At 27.6% G+C, this 22,355-nt stretch overlaps 2 protein-coding genes across 15 annotated transcripts; one reads left to right on the top strand and one right to left on the bottom strand.

Moving 5' to 3' along the window:
* The first annotated feature begins 7,258 nt into the window (after positions 1 to 7,258).
* LOC112741413 (ADP-ribosylation factor GTPase-activating protein AGD2) lies at positions 7,259 to 10,924 on the top strand. 14 transcript variants are annotated; one of them, XM_072213740.1, is made up of 6 exons: positions 7,327 to 7,679; positions 8,640 to 8,721; positions 9,362 to 9,567; positions 9,677 to 9,896; positions 10,208 to 10,237; positions 10,380 to 10,924. In XM_072213740.1, exons 3-5 carry the CDS (start codon positions 9,521 to 9,523, stop codon positions 10,235 to 10,237), a joined length of 297 nt encoding a protein of 98 aa, XP_072069841.1. In that variant the 5' UTR covers positions 7,327 to 7,679; positions 8,640 to 8,721; positions 9,362 to 9,520; the 3' UTR covers positions 10,380 to 10,924. The 14 variants fall into 14 exon arrangements, 8 of the variants coding, with proteins under 8 accessions (XP_025646179.1, XP_072069837.1, XP_072069841.1 ...); XM_072213738.1 differs by having other exon boundaries at positions 8,861 to 9,567; XM_072213739.1 differs by having other exon boundaries at positions 7,327 to 7,866.
* A 1,635-nt stretch (positions 10,925 to 12,559) lies between these two features.
* On the bottom strand, positions 12,560 to 13,369 carry LOC112740253 (uncharacterized). Its single transcript, XM_072215549.1, has 2 exons — positions 13,077 to 13,369; positions 12,560 to 12,986 (listed from the first exon to the last, which is right to left on the bottom strand). The coding sequence occupies exons 1-2, from the start codon at positions 13,367 to 13,369 to the stop codon at positions 12,560 to 12,562; spliced, it is 720 nt and encodes a 239-aa protein (XP_072071650.1).
* Positions 13,370 to 22,355: the final 8,986 nt, after the last annotated feature.

Genomic DNA, 22,355 nt, shown 5'->3' with positions numbered 1-22,355 from the left:
TGTATTGTCATTCAACAAAACACATAAACATGCATATCATGTAAGATAATGAATATGCATTCAACTAGAATAACATTACTAACAACAATATTATGTTATACGATTGTTCTTGTTGTTTGTTGTTTCGATTTTATGCTATATTGTACCGTGATAATATATAATGCAATGCATCTGTATGTATCATTTAATATTTGAATTTTAAGATGTGTTTTATATGTCAAGTTGTTGTTAATATTTTAAATTAATTATTTGATTTTAATAGCAAAATGCATACTAATTTTTTAAATTGTAACAATTTTAATTTAATTATGATAATTAATAAGTACTGATTATTTTATTGCAACAACTATCTTTCTTGAATTAATATAATATTAAAGAAGTAATACAAAATGTAAAAAAGATGGTTGTTGCAGTAGAAAATAATTAGTAATTATTCATTGTCGTAATTAAATTAAAATTGATACATTTAGAACAATTAGTATCAATGTGATATTAAAGTTAAGTAATTATTTTAAATATCAACAACATAACATATAAAGGGCAACTTAAAATTCAAATTCTAAAGGTTACACATAATTTCAGAGTTAATCCCCATTTTAGTCTCTGAGATTAGCGAGTTGCATCGATTTAGTCGTTGATTTTTGAATTGCTACAATTTGGTCCTTCAAATTTAAAAAAGTGCACCAATGTAGTCCTTTATGTATTTTTTTTATCACCGGAGCTCAACGCCGTTAGAAACGTGGCTCAACCCTTGCCATGCTAGACATATTAAAATGACATCGTATGCATTTTGGCGTTAAAAAATACACTAAACGACGTCATTTTAGGGTTTCAACAAAACTAAAACGTTAAACCATCCCTTTTGATCACTTCATCTTCATCTTCTCCTTCTCCATTGAACTTCAAAACAAACAAAAAAAGGTTAACTCTTCCACGGTGAAAAAGAATTGAAGGTTGCTGGAGGATAAAGTATTTATGGCTACCTTAAATCCCCTTTTCAACCTCTATGACATTGATATACACTTCATGAAAATCAAAAGGTGGCCACAAACTCTTTCTCCTCCAACAATTCGTTTTATCCATGGAAGAGTTAATTTTTTTTGTTTGAAGTTCAATAGAGAATAAGAAGACGACGTGATCATAAGAAAGGGGTTTAACATTTTAGTTTTGTTAAAACCATAAAATGATGACGTTTAGTGCCTTTTTTTAGTGCCAAAATACTATGACATCATTTTAATATGTTCAGCGTGGCAAGGGTTGAGCCACGTCACTAACGGCGTTGAGCTCTAGTGATAGAAAATATACGAAAAACTACATTGGCTTACTTTTTTTAAGCTTGAGGACCAAATTATAGCAATTAAAAGATTAAGGACTAAATTGGTGCAACTCACCAATCTCAGAGACTAAAGTGGAACTTAACTCCATAATCGCATTGTATTACATATAGTTACAACAGAATGCAACAAAAAATAAAAAAAATGAATTGTTATATAACATAATATTAGGACACAACAAGTCAACAAATACTCTACAAAGTAAAACAAAAAGGCTTTTGCCTGAATGCAAAAAGGGGGAAAAAAAACTTCTCACATATCGCAAAATGTAAGAAAAAGAACTAAATTCTTATATATATATATATATATATATATATATATATATATATATATATTCTGGTATTTCATCTATGGACCTATTTTGGGAATTACATTAAAACTAAAGTCACAGCAAAATTAAGTTATTGCTTTTTAGAAAAGTTATTTTTTAGATATTAATATTACATCAGATTAAAAGTTTAACAAAATCCTATTTTTTCTTGGACTTTCTCTGCAAAAAGTACTTGAATATAAAGTTCTAAAACTTTCATAACCACATAGTACTACAAGAAAAATGTTGAATACCGTTAGATTTATCATTGGCTGTTAGTGACGGGTTTACCGACAGAATCATCCGTAAATTTGGCAATAAATTCGTCGGGTAAAAAGAAAAATACGCCGGCAATATTTGGAGGAGAAAAAAAAAAGAAAATTTCGCGTGATATTTACCAACGGAATTATCGTCGGATACATCCGCCGGTAAAAGCTCAATTAATGGAACACTTTGTTTTTTCATACGCATTTATTTACCATCGGATTTATCCGCCGGTAAATTCATAGTAAAATTGGCCCTAAATTAGAATCGTGCGCCCTCTCCCCCTCATTTTGGAAGACCACTCTTTTTCCAAACCTTCGGCTCCTTCTCTCTCTGCATCTCTCTCCCCCAAACTACCTCCGACAGACCCCTCTGCCAAGCCGGCCACCACCAACAACCTCCAAAGACTGCGTGGACTGAGCAGGTACTCCTTGTGTCGGTTGGCTCGTTGTCGTGCTGTCGCTGCTGTCCCCGCTGCTTGACGGAGCTGTCTCTTTCTTCCGTCTAGGTAGGTTGTCCTCCTCCCTCTTCATGTTCTATCTTATTTTACATTTGTATTTTTTTCAACAAAAATCCTAAATATAGCCCTACATGTTGGTCACTGGCACTGCTATTATGCCGTACATGCTGCCACCACCATGCCGGAGAAGTCCTTTGCGTCGCCACTGTCTCCAGGTAACTCACTCACTAATTAATTTAGAGTAGTTAAACCTTAAACCTAATTTATCTAATTTTAGATTGTTATGTGTTAGAAAATATGCAATTAGGATATTTTTATTAAATTATAAATTATTAATTTTCTCGTGTTATTTTTTCCTTTATAAAAGATTAAGAAATTTCAGTGTTAGAATCTTGGCATTTGTTAGTTGAATAACATGAATAGAAAAAAAGAATAATATCGTTTATTATACTTTATTACAAAGTAATAGAATATTTATAATTAGTTTTTAGTTTAAAACATAAGATCAATTACAAATTTTTCATATTTAAATTTGATGAAAGTAAATAGACTTTTGGGTTATTAATTTTTTCATTTCACTTGCTTTATTAAATTTTCAGGTTAGATTTTTTAGTTTTAATTATTAGTTTTTACATTTTACTAACTTCACTACTATTTTAGGACTTTTTTTAATGCCGCGTAGCTTAAATCATGGGTTGCTCGTGTAATACTTAGGTGGGTTTTCTATCTCTAGACATGCTATGTTGTTTATATTTTATGTTGGAATTACTTTTTCTAAGATAAAATTTTAGGACAGAAGTGGGAGAAGGTTGCGTAGTAGCACCTTCTCAAAACCCTTGTTTGCTGAAAAATTGTGGAGTACTAAGGGGTTATACATTAGAACGGCTAGGATTTGATATTTTATTGAATGTTTTATTTTTTCTAATTTACACCTGCAGCTGTTTTCTCTGGAAAAAGTGATAAATTTATTTGGTGGATGTCTTTACATTAAGGAGAAGTTCTGCTGAATTTTCGTTAAAATTGTTTAAAAAATATTTGGTTTGTGAGAAAATGATAATTGAATTTGTTGGTAGATTCTAATTATAGAAGAAACTCTGCTGAATTTTAATAAGTTGTGTTGTTGATTGAATTCTAGGTTGTTTGTTGCAAAGTGATTCCAAGTCATCGTTTGTAGATGTATAACAGGGATAATGGTGGAGGGGGGATTAAAACCTAAGTTCTTTGAGGGGGTTGACGAGTTTGTTGCGTATGTCTTCAATATAGAACCGTTTAGGCCTCAAGGGATATCTAGGTATTTGTGCTATAAGTGTCGACTGACTAAGTGGTTAAAATTTCGGATATAACACTTCACCTTCAAGGATGGGTATTGGATGTAAATGGAACACGGAGAAGTGGATGAGCAGGAAATCAACCATTCTACATGAATTCCAATAGGTTTGAGTGTCGATCAATAAAGGTTTGGGTGGTTAGAGAACTAAACATGGAAGAAATGAATTGAGAAGGTAACCAAGAGAGATACAACGAGATAATGTTTGATGCAATTGGTGTTATTGATATGGAAGATACTGAACAGGAGCATAACCTGGAGGCAAATAGTTTTTATCATCTACTAGAATCTATCACAAAACCTTTGTTCGAGGGGTGAGTTTACTTAAAATTGTCTACCTGTCTTTGAATGATGAGTAATAAACTTGAGTCAAATTATACCCAAGAGTCTTTTTGATAAGTGGGTCACCTTTTGCAACAAATTAATACTAGCCAGGACTACTGGCATCCTCTGGAGCCATTATAAGGCAAAAAAAAAGTTTCGAAATTAGTCTAAATTTGGTGAAAATAAATTATTGTTTAAATGGTTGTATGTTATTACAAGGGGAATGTAGACCTAACTGCTTGTAGAATTTGTGATGAACCGAGGTATTAAGTCGAGAGAGAACAAATTGGTAAACACGTACTCTTGTTGGTCTGTTGTGGTGACTCATTTTAACCTACTTTCTGAAATATGAATAAAGGACCCATACATGTTCTTAACTTGTATTATACCTAATCCAAAAAACCCAAAGACCAAAATAGATGTCTTCTTGCAATTCTTGATGGATTAGTTGATTGAGTTGTAGATACATGGTGTAGAAACGTATGATATTCCAACCAAAAAAACTTCCAAATGCATGTTGCATTGATGTGGACCATCAACGACTTTCCTGAATACGAGATGTTATCAGGTTAGTCAACTTCGGGCAGAATATCGTGTCTTATTTGTATGGAGGATACAAAGTCATTTTGGTTGATGAATAAGGGTAAGAATTCGTGATTTAATTGTCATAGAAGGTTCCTGAATATTGATATCCTTTTTGGTTGACGTAACAATGACTCGTTTACGAAGAATAAAACTAAACAAAAAGAGGCACCCGTGAGTTTGAGTGGTTTACAAGTTTGGTATCGTGTTAATAGTATCTTAAGATCATCGATAACAGGGTAGGATTGAGACCTCCGGAATATGACAGGGAGTATAATAGACAAAACAAAGTATATTTTAAGACTTGCCTTATTGGAAAGACAACTTAGTTCATCATTGTCTTGACATGATGCATATTTAAAAAAATGTGCTTGATATTATCATGTACACGATAATGGACAATGACCAAACCAAGGATAACAATAAGGTAAGGTTAGACTTGGTGGAAATTTACAGGCGGGCAGATCTGAACTTAAAGAGAGTTAGCCGGTGGACTAAACCAAAGGCGGTGTTCATTCTAATGAATGACCAAAGATAAAATATTTGTAGGTGGATTAGGGATTGAGGTTTTTTTATGGTTACGCCTCTAACTTCGGTAGGTGTACAAACGTCTCACAGGTTAAACTTGCTGAGTTGAAGAGTCATGATTGTCGTGTATTTATAAAGTCATTGCTTTGTGTCATATTTAGAGAACTTTCTACCAACATTTGGAAATCCCTCACAGAAATAAGTAAGTTCTTTAGGGAGTTATGTGGTATGAACTTTAGCATTAATAATCTTACAATTATAGAGAAGAACATTCCCATCATACATTGTAAGCTAGAGAGGAAATTTCCTCTAAGATTTTTTGATGTTATGGAACTAAGGTGGATGTACCTTTTTGAGAGGTTAATTGGGTCATTCAAGCATACGGTGAAGAACAGAACTTGAATCAAGGGTAGCATCTGCCAAATATTCCTAACTAAAGAAACATCCACATTTTACTCCCTCTATTTTGAGCCTCATGTTGAATTACGGAGAACAAGAGTTGGAAGGAATGATGAGACGGGATAATCCTCGTCAAGTGGACTAACCTGTCTAATATTTGTTCCAGAAGGAGTTACAATGGGCACGGGTACTAAATATTAGTTAGAGAAAAAGGAAATCGAAGCCGCATACCCGCATGTATTGCTTAACTGTAATAGCTGGTGGAAAAGAAAACAAATAACACCAGAATCTGGATTCGTAGGGATGCAGACGATAGTGATTCTGATTGGTATAGTTTGTTGTACAATATAATTCAATTAGAGTATTTTTGTCACACTACATACAAGGTGTGCGTATTTAAATGTGAATGGTATGATCCAAATTAGTGACTAGGTACACGAAGCACAATGACTACAATATCACTAAAGTAAATGTGACCAGGAAATATAGGCACTACGATCATTTTATTCTACCTCAAAATGCACGACAAGTATATTATTTGCCTTATCCAGGGTCATGCAAGTCTAATTGGGTGGTTGTGATTAAGATTAGCAAGAGGTCGCATCAAATCTGATGGGACAGAGGGTCAGGAACCTTACCAAATTAATGATCCAACTTCTTCGAAAATAGTAGTTGATACTGGTGATCCGATCACCCTTAGGTCGGCTATTATGGATGATGACATCATTAACCTTAGGGTAGATGACGAGACACTACTATTAGAGGACAGCGATATTCAAGAGGAAGAGAGGGTCAATAGAGACGAAGAAGACGAATTCAATGATTAGGAAAATTACCTCAAAAGAGGAGGATGAACCAGAGGAAGAAAATGATTAATCTAATTAAGATTAACCTAAATATAGTTTAACTAACTTGTATGTTTAAACTTTATTTAAAAAGATCATATAATTACAATGCACGCTAGCCTTATTAGTTCTATCTTATGTATTTTTTTCTTTATCAAATTTTGATTATATTATGATATAATTATATTGTTTCGGGTAGGTATGACAACAAGTTGACGTGTCACGAGCATGCCTTGTTTTGATTACGACAATGATGACTATTAGAACCCATAGTAATTATTAAGGCTTTGTTTTGATTTGTTTAGCAGCATTTTATTCCTTCGTATTTTTATTTTGTATATTTGATATTTTGCATTATATATGGATCATTGTTTTCAGATAAGTTACTAATTTATTCTTTACTAATTGGGAGTTAACTATTAATCATTAAATATCAGGGTCTATTATAGGTTTAAGAAAACATTAAAATAAAAAGAACTAAAACTATCATCGGATTTACCATCAAAATTATCCGCACTACAAGAAAAAGCGTGTTTATCGACGGCAAAAATCGACGGCTATTTCTGCCGTCGATAATTTTCGACGGCTTGCTGTCGATATTAATAAAAGAAACTAATTAAAAATAAAATATTAAAATCGATAGTCAGGTCGTCGATATTTTTATAAAGCATTAATTTTTTTTCTATTATAGTCATATTATCGACGCACTTGAGGTTGAAAATACTTTTAATTTAAAATCGACGTACAAGGTGTCTATTTTGTTATTTAAAATATCGACAAAATTGTCGTCGATAAAATTAAATGGTCTAGATCGCTTTCTAAAATAGAATAAATGGTATAGATTTAATGTATAAAATAGACGCTATAGGTGTTGCTTTTTTTTTTAAATAAAAATCGACAAATATGCCGTCGATTTTTATAACTATAAACACATATACCCGCGTCCCCCTCCCGCGTCCAAAGTGCAGAAACGGAATTCTCCCAAATTCCCTCGTTCAACCCCAAATTCACACCATTCTTCGCTGCTGTCGTCGCTCTGTCACGGTTGCGCTGTCGTCGCCCCTCCTGCTCACGCCGCCGTCGCGCTCTGTTGCTGCCGTGCTGTTATCGCTCCTCACATTCGCGCCACCGTCGCTCCTCACATTCGCGCCATCGTCGCTCCTTGTGCTCACGCCGCCATTGCTCCGCTGCTGTGGCGCCGCCTTCATTCCTTCTCTCTGATGCCGCCGTCGCTCCTCCTTCTCCACTCTCTCTTACGCGTCTTCTCTCCCTCAATCGAGCTCACAAAAATTAGATATCTTTTGCAGTTATTGTTACTGAACTTCCAAATTCCATTGTCTTATTTCTATTCCAAATTCCCCAAAATTTGTAATTATTTGTTCTTCCAAACATTTGGCATATATTTATGCATTTATTTCCCTATTACTATACTTTTTTCAAATTAAATATTCTCCAGCTTGATGCCTATTTGGACTGCTGTCTAATGCTTGCAGGTGATTAAATTGTCTAATGCTTTTCGAACTTTGAACTCTATGTTGAAGTGTTGCTGATCTTGGTGGTGTTCATGCTATTTGATGTTTTTTTAGTTTCATTTAAACCAAATCTTTTAATTAGAGTTCTATTCATAGCTTGCTGGAGTGATGTTCTCCTTCAACCTGTGCCAAATCTATAGAAATGCATTTCAGAAAAGCAGCTTTCATGTTATTGTTGGTTGTTTGTAACATTTAGCATTGGATATAGATAAGATTATGGATTAAAAATGTTATGTTTGTTGAGTTTAGGAATTTCAGCACATTGACTTGAATAATGTTGAAAATGCCAAATTAGTGATAGGAAAATCTAAAATGACATTAGTATTTTCTTGTCTTCTGGTTTCTCCTTATAAAGTGACATCCAAAAAAGACAAAAAAAAAAACCTGAAAAAATAATTTTAAAATGAATAAATGAAGAAACCTGATGTAAGAGGTAAATCATTTGGAGTTTTAATTGACAAGATCAAATAATTTTCTCTTTATTGAAGAAACCTGGAAAGTTTTGTGATTGGTTGGGGTTGAAATTGATGTATTGATTGTGTTGTAACTAGCTGGTTTTGTAATCTTTCTATTTCTATTTGAATGCTATATAGTGATTTAGAATCCATTTGTTGAGAGTTCTTGATTGTTAAGTTCCTTGGTATGATGTTTCCAGTGACTCTCTATTGCTTTTTTTTTATCCACCGTTGATTTTGTTGTTTATGTGAATAACTCTTGATTTGGGTGGCTTTCAGTTTTAGATATGGAGATTGAGAGAAGTGGAGAAAACAAAATTCTTAGACTGAGATTCACTTCAAGTCACAAGCGTTCAAAGAGGTATACCTTCTGTTTCATATGCTTCAATTTTTAGCTTCTATTGTTTGTTGCATGGATTGGTGTTCTTCACATACTTGTAAATGTTTACACATGACAACTTGCTTCTATTTTTACTGTGTTTTCTGTTTCTACATGACAGTTTTCCTGTTAAGAAAGGAGTGGAGGAACATGATAATCAATTTGAGGCATTACCCCTTCTAGCTCTCATCTTACACTACTTTACCACTTTAATTTAATTTCTCATGCTCTCTGCAATTGCTTCATATGAACTAAAAACAAAAAAAAAAGGAAAAAGACAATCTTAATTTGTGCGGAATAATAATAATGAAAGGTTCAATAATTAAAGTAGGAATCAAAGCAAAGAAAGAAAAGAAAAGTTCTCTCATGATTCATATAATGTATGGCATATATCCTTGGAAATAGAAAAACATAAAAACAAAATGCATGACTGTTATAATCAACTTGTGTGAGTAGGTCTTTGTGTGTGCTTAATGGCATGTATATTGATTTTTAGCAATTCACAAATGGCACAGCTTGGTTGCACTTCATTTCAGTGTGCTTTTCTCTTTTTTGTGAAAGTCACAACTACGGTTCACTTTAGTGGATGAGCTAGTTCTGAATTTGTTCTCATTGGAGCCAGGACCGGATACACTGATCAACCAGTCACTAATGTACCATAAAGAATTAGAGGATACACTGAATTTGTTCTCATTGGAGCTAATAAGGCAATATATATAATCCTAATATTTTGAAGTTGACACCAGTTTGGCCTTAAAAGAAAATATGATATCTAGTCCCAATGCAGCTGAATTTTGACCTCAACTTCATCTTACCATCAAATCATCAGTAACTTCACTAACTTCTATTACTGTTTGTACTAATACATATTTCTTTCATATTTTTGTTTTGACCTCTTGATGAACTGTTAATTCTGTTCTTCCAATCTGTCCCCCAGGGTGCTCAGTCATATAATTATAGTCGTCCTCCTGAACAAAATAATGGCATGTTTGGTAGATTTTGATCAAGGCACAACAGGTCATCATCACAAAAATGAGGATGCTTTGGGTTGTTGTTCAATTGATCTGTGCACATCCTCTATAAAGATGGATGCAGAGGATACAGATCTACGTCTTTGCTTCCGTATAATTTCTTCCTCAAAAACATATACACTACAGGTGACTGATTGACTTATTTCTTATATTTGAAGTAACAAATCATTAAATATTCCTCTATAATAATGTGTGAGCTTATCATGGTGATAACAAAACATAAATTTCTCTTGCACTTACCTCTCATTTGTCTGAGATAAATTTTTTTCTGTTTAGAACCTAACGTGGGGATTATGGACATTCTGTTTGTTAAAGTTGTATCATTGAATGTTTTAGGTTTAGTTTCTTCTCTATATCTTGCATCAGAGGCCGTGTGCTAGTTTATTGTAGTTCCATATTGGTTTTTGTTAGTTGACTCTGCATATTGTTTCTATCAGGCAGAAAATGAAGCTGATAGGATGAACTAGGTAAACAAAATTACTGGGGCTGTCACGTCGCTTTTTAATTCTCACTTTCTTCAACAGCTTATGTATTTGCACGTCTTGAAACATAGCACTATGTGTAATGTCCTTATAAGATTTTTACACTATTCCATTGTAATTTCTGCAGCCTCGTTATGATAGAGAAAATAGAAACTCAGCAACTGGTGCTTCATCAACTAGTCAATCAGAGGATGGTGACAAATATTTGATGGATGACATATATCCAAAGGAAGTCCATAGTGTCTCTAAGATTTTAAGGGGAATTCCTGGGAATGATAAATGTGCTGAGTGCAGTGGTGCTGATCCGGACTGGGCATCTTTAAACCTTGGCATATTACTCTGTATAGAATGCTCTGAAGTGCATCGAAATCTTGGAGTTCATATCTCGAAGGTGCATGCTTTAATATATAAAGGAAAACCACTTATTTTACTTCTACTTGGAAATGAGAAAAATTTTATAAACTGGGTAAAATTTGTTTTGAAGTTTACCTTTAAATTTTAATTTGAATATTTTGTATTATTGGTGGATTGTAATTTAAATAAATATAAGTCTAAGTTTAGTTATTTATCTTGTCTTAGAGTCTTTATGTTAGAGGATTATTTATTATTTTGATATGTTTATAAACTCATTATCTAATATTTAGTATAAATTTTATTTTTATATTTTTTGTTTATTTGTCTTGTTATCTAATATTCTGTATAAATTTTATTTCTATATTTAAAAGTTTATTTGCATTAATTGTTTACTATGTTTCAAATAAAAAAAATAATTAAAAATATGACTATTAAAATCGACGACCGTGTTGTCGCTTTTTAAATTTGTATCTAAATAATTAAATCGACGGCCATCGTGTCAATTTTATTGAATCAAATATCGACAGGAAAGCTGTCAATTTTATTTGTATCAAATATCGATAGTAGAGGCGTCGATTTTATATAATAATATCGACGCTCTTGTTGTCGATTTTAGTAAGAATATAAAATTATCAAACTCATAATATCGACGGTCTTGCTGTCGATTTTTTTAAATTATTATCAACGGCCAGGCAAGCCGTCGATTTTATTAGCATTTTGAAAAAATCGACAAGCTTTATAGCGACTAACTCCGCCGTTTATTTTGCCGTCGAATTTCAATATTATCGACGGCTAAGCCGTCGATTTAGCCGTCGATTTTAACGACGTTTCTTGTAGTGCCGACAGTAACGACCATCCAATTTAATAAAAAAAATAAAAAAGTATTACCGTGGGATTTTTTCTAACGGTAACATGAGGCAAAATAACAGCGTGTGGTGCAAAATTTACCGTCAGATAATTTTCAACGGTAACTAACATCAGATTTCTTGTAACCCTTAATATCAGAATTCGGCAGTAATTCCGCCGCAAATTACCGTCAGAAAAATAAATTTGCCAGTAATTAATTACTGATGAGGTTTATACCATCGGATTTTATCCGACGCAATTTACTGGCAGATTATGTTCGTTATTCTGCTGATAAATTCGACGGTATTCAACATTTTTTTGTAGTGTGAAAATAAACTCATTATAATATGTTTTTTTTTTACTTTTATATGTTGACTGACAATAATGTGAATTTGAGATGTACAAAATATTCAAACCCCTCATTGTTAAATATTATTAAATATTAATTACTGCACTCGTACTTATTAGCCTAGATATCTTTCCATTAATACGAAACTTGGTCAAATGATTTTCTGGCAGAATTCAATCAACCAAATTCACTCCATCCACAACTATTGTTGCAAACATAGGTTGGTTATTTGCACCAAAATTTTCCATAACTGTTTCCTCCACACAACCATCTCTGCAGGATCTTCTAAATCCTATATTTGCTTAATGAAGTGTGAATATGATGGTCTTATCAATAGACCAACAAATTGAATACGATCTACAAATTTTGGATCGGAACTGGATCAAATTTGTGAAATAGATGGATCAGATTCGATTTTAAACACCCATTCTGCAATAGTGATGACACCTTACCCATTTTGCTTCTTAGATGTGTGATTTTTCATAGATTACTATTAGATATTGGATGAGTTTAACAAAAGCCTGCTTTTTTTGGAACTTTATGCTATTTCAAATTAAATTTCTATAACTTAACAAACCACACTTAAATGAACTTATTGTAATAAGATTTTCATTTCATGATTAAACACATATCTTTTATTATTATTATTATTATTTTTATTCATAGTACGTTTTTTTATTTTATATAGTGACGGACAATAATGTAAATTTAAAACGTACAAAACATTCAAATCACTCCATACTGATTATTAGTAATTATTAATTACGGCGATCATACTTACGAACCCAGATATCCTTTCCATTTGCACGCAACTTGGCAAGACGTAATCCTTGCAGAATTTCATCAACCATGGCCACACCATTCAGAACCATTGTTGCAAACATAGATTGGTTATTTGCTTCATAATTTCCCATAACTATTTCCACCACAGAACCATTTCCATAGTCCGTTATGAATAATTCCCTCACCTCCTCTTCAGACACAGGGAAGCCCCTAGAAAATGTTAGGAACATAGTCTTATCTTCCTCAGTAACATCATCACAAGGTCCTTTATTACTCCAAATCTTAGCATCAAGCAAATCAAGATCCTCTACACCATGTGGCACAACGAAATCACCAAATAATGAATGTGGGAAACCAGGCACAACAAAAGGCCTAGAATTACTACTTCTAGCCCTTGATGTGCTAGCAACATTGGTGTAATTATAATTATATTTATAATAATAATTATTATTATAATTATAATTATAATATGTGGTGCTGAGAATATTTTGCAATATATCCTTGAAAACTCTAGCACAAATGTTGTTGAGGACACTCTTAATTCCGGCTATTGCTGTGTATCTTTTCATAATGAAGAGCTTAAGGGATATATCCTTTTGAACTAGGATCTTTGTTAAGGGCAAACCCCCATCTTTTGGGATAGGGGGATTTTCAAAGGCTGCCAATGTATCCAAGCAAGTGAGAGCTTCATTGGATAATGACTTGACCAAAGAGTCAGAGAGCTGCATCATTGTGGAAATGATGTTAGGGTAGTTTGTGTATTCAAGCCAAAACCACACTCCCATTACTAGGAGAGCTTGTGTGATGCTTAAATTTTGCTTGAACATCAATCTACAAAAAAGAGCTCTATCAGTTTTGTGGAACAGATGAAGCTCATCAGTGGTAAGAGGTAACATTTTTGAGTAGTGGTGTATGTGGATATGTGAGTTATTTGGTTCACAAACACATGCCCTTAAATAGGCATAATTAAGCATTATTCTAAGAAAGTTAAGTAATATTAATTAATGAGAAATACTACGGTCATCAAAATTTGTTGTTTTTGGTCATCACTTAGTTATTAATTTAATTTTTTTTAGTTTAGTTTCTTTAGTCTAATAATCTAACAACATACTTTATCTTATATTTTTAAACATTGACAACTAATTAATGACAAAAACCAATACATTCTAATAGTCGTATTTCTCTTAATTAATTTTCTCATTAATTACTATGCTAAACAAATATAAGGAAGTAAATATTTAAGAAAATAAGAGTTTATAAAAGTAATTTTATATAATTATTTTAATTTATCTAAAATTATTTTTTAGTTTATGTGCATGATTGTAATTGGATACTCATTTAAGCAAAGAGACAGTACATAAAATTAATTAAATGCGTTGGTCAATTCACTCGTTCACTAAACTAAGTAATGGAGGTTTAAATCTTGTAATATATATGTAACAATTTATTGACCAGTGGAAGAGTTTAAGGTTCTGAAAACCAAATCGGTTGTCAAACTGGTGGAACTAGATATTCAAAGGTATAAAGGTTCAACTGGAGTTTAACCAAAATTGAAGAATGAGTAAAGTATCATTTTTGTTCTCAACTTTGGAATAAATTTTAAAGTTGTCCCTAACATTAAATCGTCCTATTTATGTCCCTAAAGTTTCAAAATCGTCTCAATGTTGTCCTATTGTTAATGATATGTTAATAGAATTGACAGTAGGACAACATTGAGACGATTTTAAAACGTTAGAGACTTGAATAGGACGAAAATATTAGGGACATAAACAATAACTCTTAAAAGAATTAGCAAAACCAAATCAAATAAAATAAGAGTGAATTTTAACAGAATAAATTGCATTGCAAATTCAAGATTTTTACTCATCATGAAATACTTATAGAATGACTAGCAGATAAACTTCCAGAAAAGAAAAAATAGAGCATGATACATATGCAATAAAATATAAATTATACTTTTTTGTCGCTAATGTACCGAACTTCTTTAATGTTTCATTTAAATAAATGTTATTTTAACTTTGAAATAAATTTTAATCTTATCCTTCAATAATATTAACTTTTTATAGTACAAATTATTCAATTATTTTTTAATCACATATAAGTAAGTTATTCTTAATTACGTTACTTGTATTTTTTTTTTAATTTTACCCTTAAAGATTTTTACTCATATTATAGTACATATTTATATTTATTTTTGTTTCTAATGTATTGAAATTTTTTAATGTTTAATTAATTAAAATTTATTTTTAACTTTGAAATAAATTTTAATTTTATCATTCAATAATATTAATGTTTTATGGTAGATAATTATTCAATTATTTTTTAATCATATCTAAGTAAATTATTTTTAATCACAATACTTTCATTCTAAATAAATTTTTTAATTTTATTCCTAATCACATTACTTTCATTCCTAGTAAATTTATTTTTTATTAAGAATAAAATTTTAAAAAATAAATTAAATAAATATCTATCATAAAAATACTGATATTATTGAAGGATAAAATTAAAATTTATTCCAAAATTAAAAATAAAATTTAATTAAACATTAAAGAATTTGATATATTAGAAACAAAGTAAACATTAAAGAATTACCATATTCTTTCATTTTCTTTTACGAAAATTTATTTACTAACTATTCTACAAGCATTCCAGGATGAGTAAAAATCTTAAATTCTTAATGTAAATCATTCCGCTAAAATTCACTTTTATTTTACTTAATTCGGTAATTCTTTTAAAGCAATGTATCATTTTTGTCCCAATATTTTTATCATATTTAAGTCTTTAACATTTTAAAATAATCCCAATATTATTCTAATATTAGCTTTGTTAACAGATTACTAATAGCAGGACAATATTGAAATAATTTTAAAACGTTAGAGACTTAAATAAGATAATTTAAATATTAAAGATAATTTTAAGAAAGATAATGATAGAACGATAAAAAAAACAATCAAAACTTGATTTATTTAATATTTATTAATTATTACAATAATATTTTATTATAATGTGGGGTTAGAGAAAATTAAATATTAAACATATTTCAATAATTAATTACGTGAGAATCAATTATATTTGGACAGGTCTTTGAAAAAATACTTTACATGACAGTTTATTTTTATCTCTCTTTAATATCCATTACATAACAATTTAAACTTTTCTAATACAGCTTTAATACATTACTAGTATTAAAAGTTGTATTAAAAATTGTATATAAATTGTTATAGAGTAAAGTATCGCTTTTAATACAAGTAATGTATTAAAACTGTATTAGAAAAGTTTAAACTATTATGTAATAGTTATTGAAGAAATATTAAAATCTAAAATAAACTGTCATGTATAGTGTTTTTCAAAATCCTATCCAAATATAATTAATTCTCACGTAATTAATTATTTAAATGTGTTTAATATTTAATTTTCTCTAACCCCACATTAAATATTTTATTTATTTATTTGCAAAATTTTAACATCATTAAGAAGGAAAAAATTATATTATTCTACCATTAGCTCTGTTAACAGATTACTAATTGCAGGATAATATTAAAACAATTTTAAAACGTTAGAGACTTAAATAAGATAATTTAAATATTAAAGATAATTTTAAGAACGATAATGTTAGAAAGACAAAAAAAACAGTCAAAATTTGTTTTATTTAATATTCATTAATAATTACAATAATATTTTATTATAAAATGGAATTAGAGAAAATTAAATATTAAACAGATTTTAATAATTAATTACGTGAGAATCAATTATATTTAGATAGATTTTTGGAGAAATACTTTACATGACAGTTTATTTTTATCTCTCTTCAATAACTATTACATAATAATTTAAAATTTTCTAATACAACTTTAATACATAACTAGTATTAAAAATTGTATCCAACATTGTATATAAATTGTAATAGAGTAAAGTATCGCTTTTAATACTAATAATGTATTAAAGATGTTGTATTAGAAAAGTTTACAGTATTATGTAATAGTTATTGAAGAGAGATAAAAATAAACTATCATGTAAAGTATTTTTTCAAAGATCTATCCAAATATAATTAATTCTTACATAATTAATTATTGAATTGTGCTTAATATTTAATTTTCTCTAACCCCACATTATAATAAAATATTATTGCAAATATTTTATTTATTTATTTGCAAAATTTTAACATCATTTAGAAGAAAAAAGTTATATTATTCTACTATTAGCTCTGTTAATAGATTACGAATAGTTAGACAATAACGAAATAATTTTAAAACGTTAGAGACTTAAATAAGATAATTTAAATATTAAAGCTAATTTTAAGAATAATAATGTTAGGAAGACAAAAAACATAGTCAAAATTTATTTTATTTAATATTCATTAATTATTACAATAATATTTTATTATAATGTGGGATTAGAGAAAATTAAATATTAAACACATTTTAATAATTAATTACGTGAGAATCAATTATATTTTGGATAGGTCTTTAAAAAAATACTTTACATGACAGTTTATTTTTATCTCTCTTCAATAACTATTACATAACAATTTAAACTTTTCTAATACAGTTTTAATACATTATTAGTATTAAAAATTGTATCCGAGATTGTATATAAATTGTTATAGAGTAAAGTATCGCTTTTAATACCAGTAATGTATTAACGCTGTATTAGAAAAGTTTAAATTATTATATAATAATTATTGAAGAAAAATAAAAATAAACTGTCATGTAAAGTGTTTTTTCAAGGACCTATTGAAATATAATTAATTCTCACATAACTAATTATTAAAATGTGTTTAATATTTTATTTTCTCTAACTCCACGTTATAATAAAATATTATTGCAAATATTTTATTTATTTATTTGCAAAATTTTAACATCATTAAGAAGAAAAAAGTTATATTATTCTACTATTAGCACTGTTAAGAGATTACTAATAGAAGGATAATATTGAAATAATTTTAAAATATTAGAGAATTAAATAAGATAATTTAAATATTAAAGATAATTTTAAGAACAATAATATTAGTAAGACAAAAAAACAGTCAAACTTATTTTATTTAATATTCATTAATTATTACAATAATATTTTATTATTTTGTGAGATTAGAGAAAATTAAATATTAAACACATTTCAATAAATAATTACATGAGAATCAATTATATTTGGATAGGTCTTTAAAAAAATACTTTACATAACAATTTATTTTTATCTCTCTTCAATAATTATTACATAACAATTTAAACTTTTTTAATACAACTTTAATATATTATTAGTATTAAAAATTGTATCCAAGATTGTATATAAATTGTTATGGAGTAAAGTATGGCTTTTAAGACCAATAATGTATTAAAGTTGTATTAGAAAAGTTTAAATTGTATGTAATAATTATTAAAGAGAAATAAAAATAAATTGTTATGTAAAGCTTTTTTTTCAAAGATCTATCCAAATATAATTAATTCTCACGTAATTAATTATTGAAATGTGTTTAATATTTAATATTTTCTAACCCCACATTAAATATTCTATTTATTTATTTGCAGATTTTAACATCATTAAGAAGAAAAAAGTTATATTATTCTACTATTAGCTCTGTTAACAGATTATTAATAACACGACAATATTAAAACAATTTAAAACGTTAGAGACTTAAATAAGATAATTTAAATATTAAAGATAATTTTAAAAACGATAATGTTAGGAAGGAAAAAAAATAGTCAAAATTTATTTTATTTAATATTTATTAATTATTACAATAATATTTTATTATATTGTGCGGTTAGAGAAAATTAAATATTAAACACATTTCAATAATTAATTACGTGAGAATTATTTATATTTGAATAGGTCTTTGAAAAAATACTTTACATGACAGTTTATTTTTATCTCTCTTCAATAACTATTACATAACAATTTAAACTTTTCTAATATAGTTTTAATACATTACTAGTATTAAAAATTGTATCCAAGATTGTATATAAATTGTTATTGAGTAAAGTATCGCTTTTAATACGAGTAATATATTAAAGTTGTATTAGAAAAGTTTAAATTGTTATCTAATAATTGTTAAAGAGAGATAAAAATAAACTATCATGTAAAGTATTTTTTCAAAGACCTATCAAAATATAATTAATTCTCACGTAATTAATTATTGAAATATGTTTAACATTTAATTTTCTCTAACCCCACATTAAATATTTTATTTATTTATTTGCAAAATTTTAACATCATGAAGAAGGAAAAAGTTATATTATTCTACTATTAGCTATGTTAATAGATTACTAATAGCACGACAATATTGAAACAATTTTAAAACGTTGGAGACTTAAATAATATAATTTAAATATTAAAGATAATTTTAAGAAAAATAATGTTAAAAAAACAAAAAAAAATAGTCAAAACTTATTTTATTTAATATTCATTAATTATTTCAGTGATATTTTATTATAATGTGGAATTAGAAAAAATTAAATATTAAACATATTTCAATAATTAATTACGTGAGAATCAATTATATTTGGATAAGTCTTTGAAAAAATATTTTACATGACAGTTTATTTTTATCTCTCTTCAATAACTATTACATAATAATTTAAATTTTTCTAATACAACTTTAATAAATTACTAGTATTAAAAATTGTATCCAAGATTGTATATAAATTGTAATAGAGTAAAGTATCGATTTTAATACTAGTAATATATTAAAGCTGTATTAGAAAAATTTAAATTATTATGTAATAATTATTGAAGAGAGATAAAAATAAACTGTCATATAAAATATTTTTTCAAAGACCTATCCATATAATTAATTATTGAAATGTGTTTAATATTTAATTTTCTCTAACCCCACATTATAATAAAATATTATTGCAAATATTTTATTTATTTATTTGAAAAATTTTAACATTATTAAGAAGGCAAAATTTATATTATTCTACTATTAGCTCTGTTAATAGATTACTAATAGTAGGACAATATCAAAATAATTTTAAAAGGTTAGAGATTTAAATAAAATTATTAAAATATTAAAGATAATTTTAAGAATAATAATGTTAGAAAGACAAAAAAACAGTCAAAACTTATTGTATTTAATATTTATTAATTATTACAATAATATTTTATTATAATGTGGAATTAAAGAAAATTAAATATTAAACATATTTTAATAATTAATTTCGTGAGAATCAATTATATTTTGGATAGATCTTTGAAGAAACACTTTACAGACAGTTTATTTTTTTCTCTCTTTAAGAACTATTGCATAACAATTTAAACTTTTTAATACAGTTTTAATACATTACTAGTATTAAAAATTGTATCCAAGATTATATATAAATTATTATAGAGTAAAGTATCGCTTTTAATACCAGTAATGTATTAAAAAAGTTTAAATTATTATGTAATAGTTATTAAAGAGAGATAAAAATAAAGTGTCATATAAAGTGTTTTTTCAAAGACTTATCCAAATATAATTAATTCTCACATAATTAATTCTTAAAATGTGTTTAATATTTTATTTTCTCTAACCCCACATTATAATAAAATATTATTGCAAATATTTTATTTATTTATTTGCAAAATTTTAACATCATTAAGAAGAAAAAAGTTATATTATTTTACTATTAGTTCTGTTAACAGATTACTAATAACAGGACAATATTAAAACAATTTTAAAACGTTAGAGAGTTAAATAAGATAATTTAAATATTAAAGATAATTTTAAGAACGATAATATTAAAAAGATAAAAAATAGTCAAAACTTGTTTTATTTAATATTCATTAATTATTATAATAATATTTTATTATATTGTGCGGTTAGAAAAAATTAAATATTAAACACATTTCAATAATTAATTACATGAGAATCAATTATATTTTGATAGGTCTTTAAAAAAATACTTTTTATTTTTATCTCTTTTCAATAACTATTGTATAACAATTTAAACTTTTCTAATACAGCTTTAATACATTATTAGTATTAATAATTGTATCCAAAATTGTATATAAATTGTTATAGAGTAACATATCGCTTTTAATACCAGCAATGTATTAAAGTTATACTAGAAATGTTTAAATTATTATGTAATAGTTATTGAAGAAAAATAAAAATAAACTGTCATATAAAGTATTTTTTAAAAAATCTATCCAAATATAATTAATTTTCACGTAATTAATTATTGAAATGTGTTTAATATTTAATTTTCTCTAACCCCACATTATAATAAAATATTATTGCAAATATTTTATATATTTATTTGCAAAATTTTAACATCATTAAGAAGGAAAAAGTTATATTTAATTTTTCGTGATTCGACACTTGTTTAAACGTACGAATAAATCGATCACTCGATCAACTAAAGTTGATTATAAAAAAATTTATTTGGTCTATATAAAAAATAAAACAATTGTTAAATAATCCCACATATGGCACCAAATCTGGTCATCTATATGAATTAATGATAGAAAGCTGAATTCACTTCTATTCTTTTGGACAGTGTCAACAAGAATGAATTCAGGTGGTCAACTTTTCCGTTGGTATTTGCTTATAACTTTAGTTTGACTGAATTATTCTGTTTCTAGGAGTGAATTTGTGTTGACGGATTGCAAAAATAAGAAAATTTAGGATAAATTTGATTTGTATTTTGTATTTTGTATTTTTATTTTTATTTTTATTTTTTATTTTTCATAAAATAAAAAAAATAAAATAATAATAAAAAAATAAAAATACAAACTAAACACACCTTTAACATTAATAAAATATTTTTATATCAATAAAAATATTTGGCTTGACTATCTATTATCATAAATAAAATTTTAAGATTGTAAATAATTTATTAAATGATGGTATAAAATAATATCTTTTACTCTATCAAAGTGTACGGTATACTTTATTTCAAAAGAATAACAAATATGTGATATGAAATAAAGAATAAATAAAAAGATAAGAATTGTAATTGAATGAAAAATATAAGAATTGAAATTGGAAAATAAAACAAAAAGATAAATTAAATTAAATATAGAAAAAAAATTTATTTTTTATTTAATTTTTGGATATAACAAAAAAGTGATTATCTCAATCTAACTTATCTACACCATGGTTTGAAAATTGAATAGAAGGAAGCCACTCAATCTTCTATTCGATTGTTTGATATAACAAAAAAGTGATTCTCTCAATTTCATTTGTTCACACTATAGTTTTATCAAAAAATCAAAAAGTACTTTGACATTTTTTTAATCTTTCTATGATGGCTACAATAATTTAGGAGATATTTATAATTCTTATTATGTTAAAATAAAAAAAAATTTAAACTTACTCACCTAAAGTTCAATCTAATAACTAAATAAATAAAAACAAAATATATGAAATTAAATTGAATGTTCTAATACTTAAAAATATAAACTAATAAATATTAAGAGTATGTTCATTTTGTTGTTTGGGAGATAAAAAACGCATTCAAGTTCCTTGACCGCTTCAATTTTTGGTTTGGGAGATTAAAAGCGCATTTAAGTTCGCTTCAATTTTTTATTTGGATATTTTTTTTTCTTGTGAACGCATATAGAATTTTGTCCTCAAACCCACATTTATAAGAAGTAAAAATTCTTAACTTTTGCATTCACTAAGAACTAAGAAGTGTTCAACCATTAACGCTAAACTTTTAATTCCTTTCTATCAATTCTACCCTTGATATATATTATTGTTTTATTTATAAAATTTTTATTATTTCTTTTTATATGAGTTCTTTTTTTATTATTTATTATTTTTATTTGGTTTGACATTGTACACTT

The sequence above is a fragment of the Arachis hypogaea genome, chromosome 14, assembly GCF_003086295.3.
Source record: "Arachis hypogaea cultivar Tifrunner chromosome 14, arahy.Tifrunner.gnm2.J5K5, whole genome shotgun sequence".
In the NCBI taxonomy this organism is placed as follows: domain Eukaryota; kingdom Viridiplantae; phylum Streptophyta; class Magnoliopsida; order Fabales; family Fabaceae; genus Arachis; species Arachis hypogaea.
This window is presented reverse-complemented; position numbering and strand designations above follow the sequence as displayed.

What these genes read in the sequence shown, in the direction of transcription:
- LOC112741413 (XM_025790394.3), top strand. Translation starts at nt 7,779, where the DNA reads ATGCATTTATTTCCCTATTACTATACTTTTTTCAAATTAAATATTCTC. An exon ending in AGTCACAAGCGTTCAAAGAG is followed by an intron (nt 8,722 to 9,676) that starts GTATACCTTCTG and finishes TCTGTCCCCCAG; the next exon opens with GGTGCTCAGTCATATAATTA. An exon ending in CAAAAACATATACACTACAG is followed by an intron (nt 9,897 to 10,379) that starts GTGACTGATTGA and finishes TAATTTCTGCAG; the next exon opens with CCTCGTTATGATAGAGAAAA.
- LOC112740253 (XM_072215549.1), bottom strand. Translation starts at nt 13,369, where the DNA reads ATGGGAGTGTGGTTTTGGCTTGAATACACAAACTACCCTAACATCATT. An exon ending in AGAGTTTTCAAGGATATATT is followed by an intron (nt 12,987 to 13,076) that starts GCAAAATATTCT and finishes CAATGTTGCTAG; the next exon opens with CACATCAAGGGCTAGAAGTA.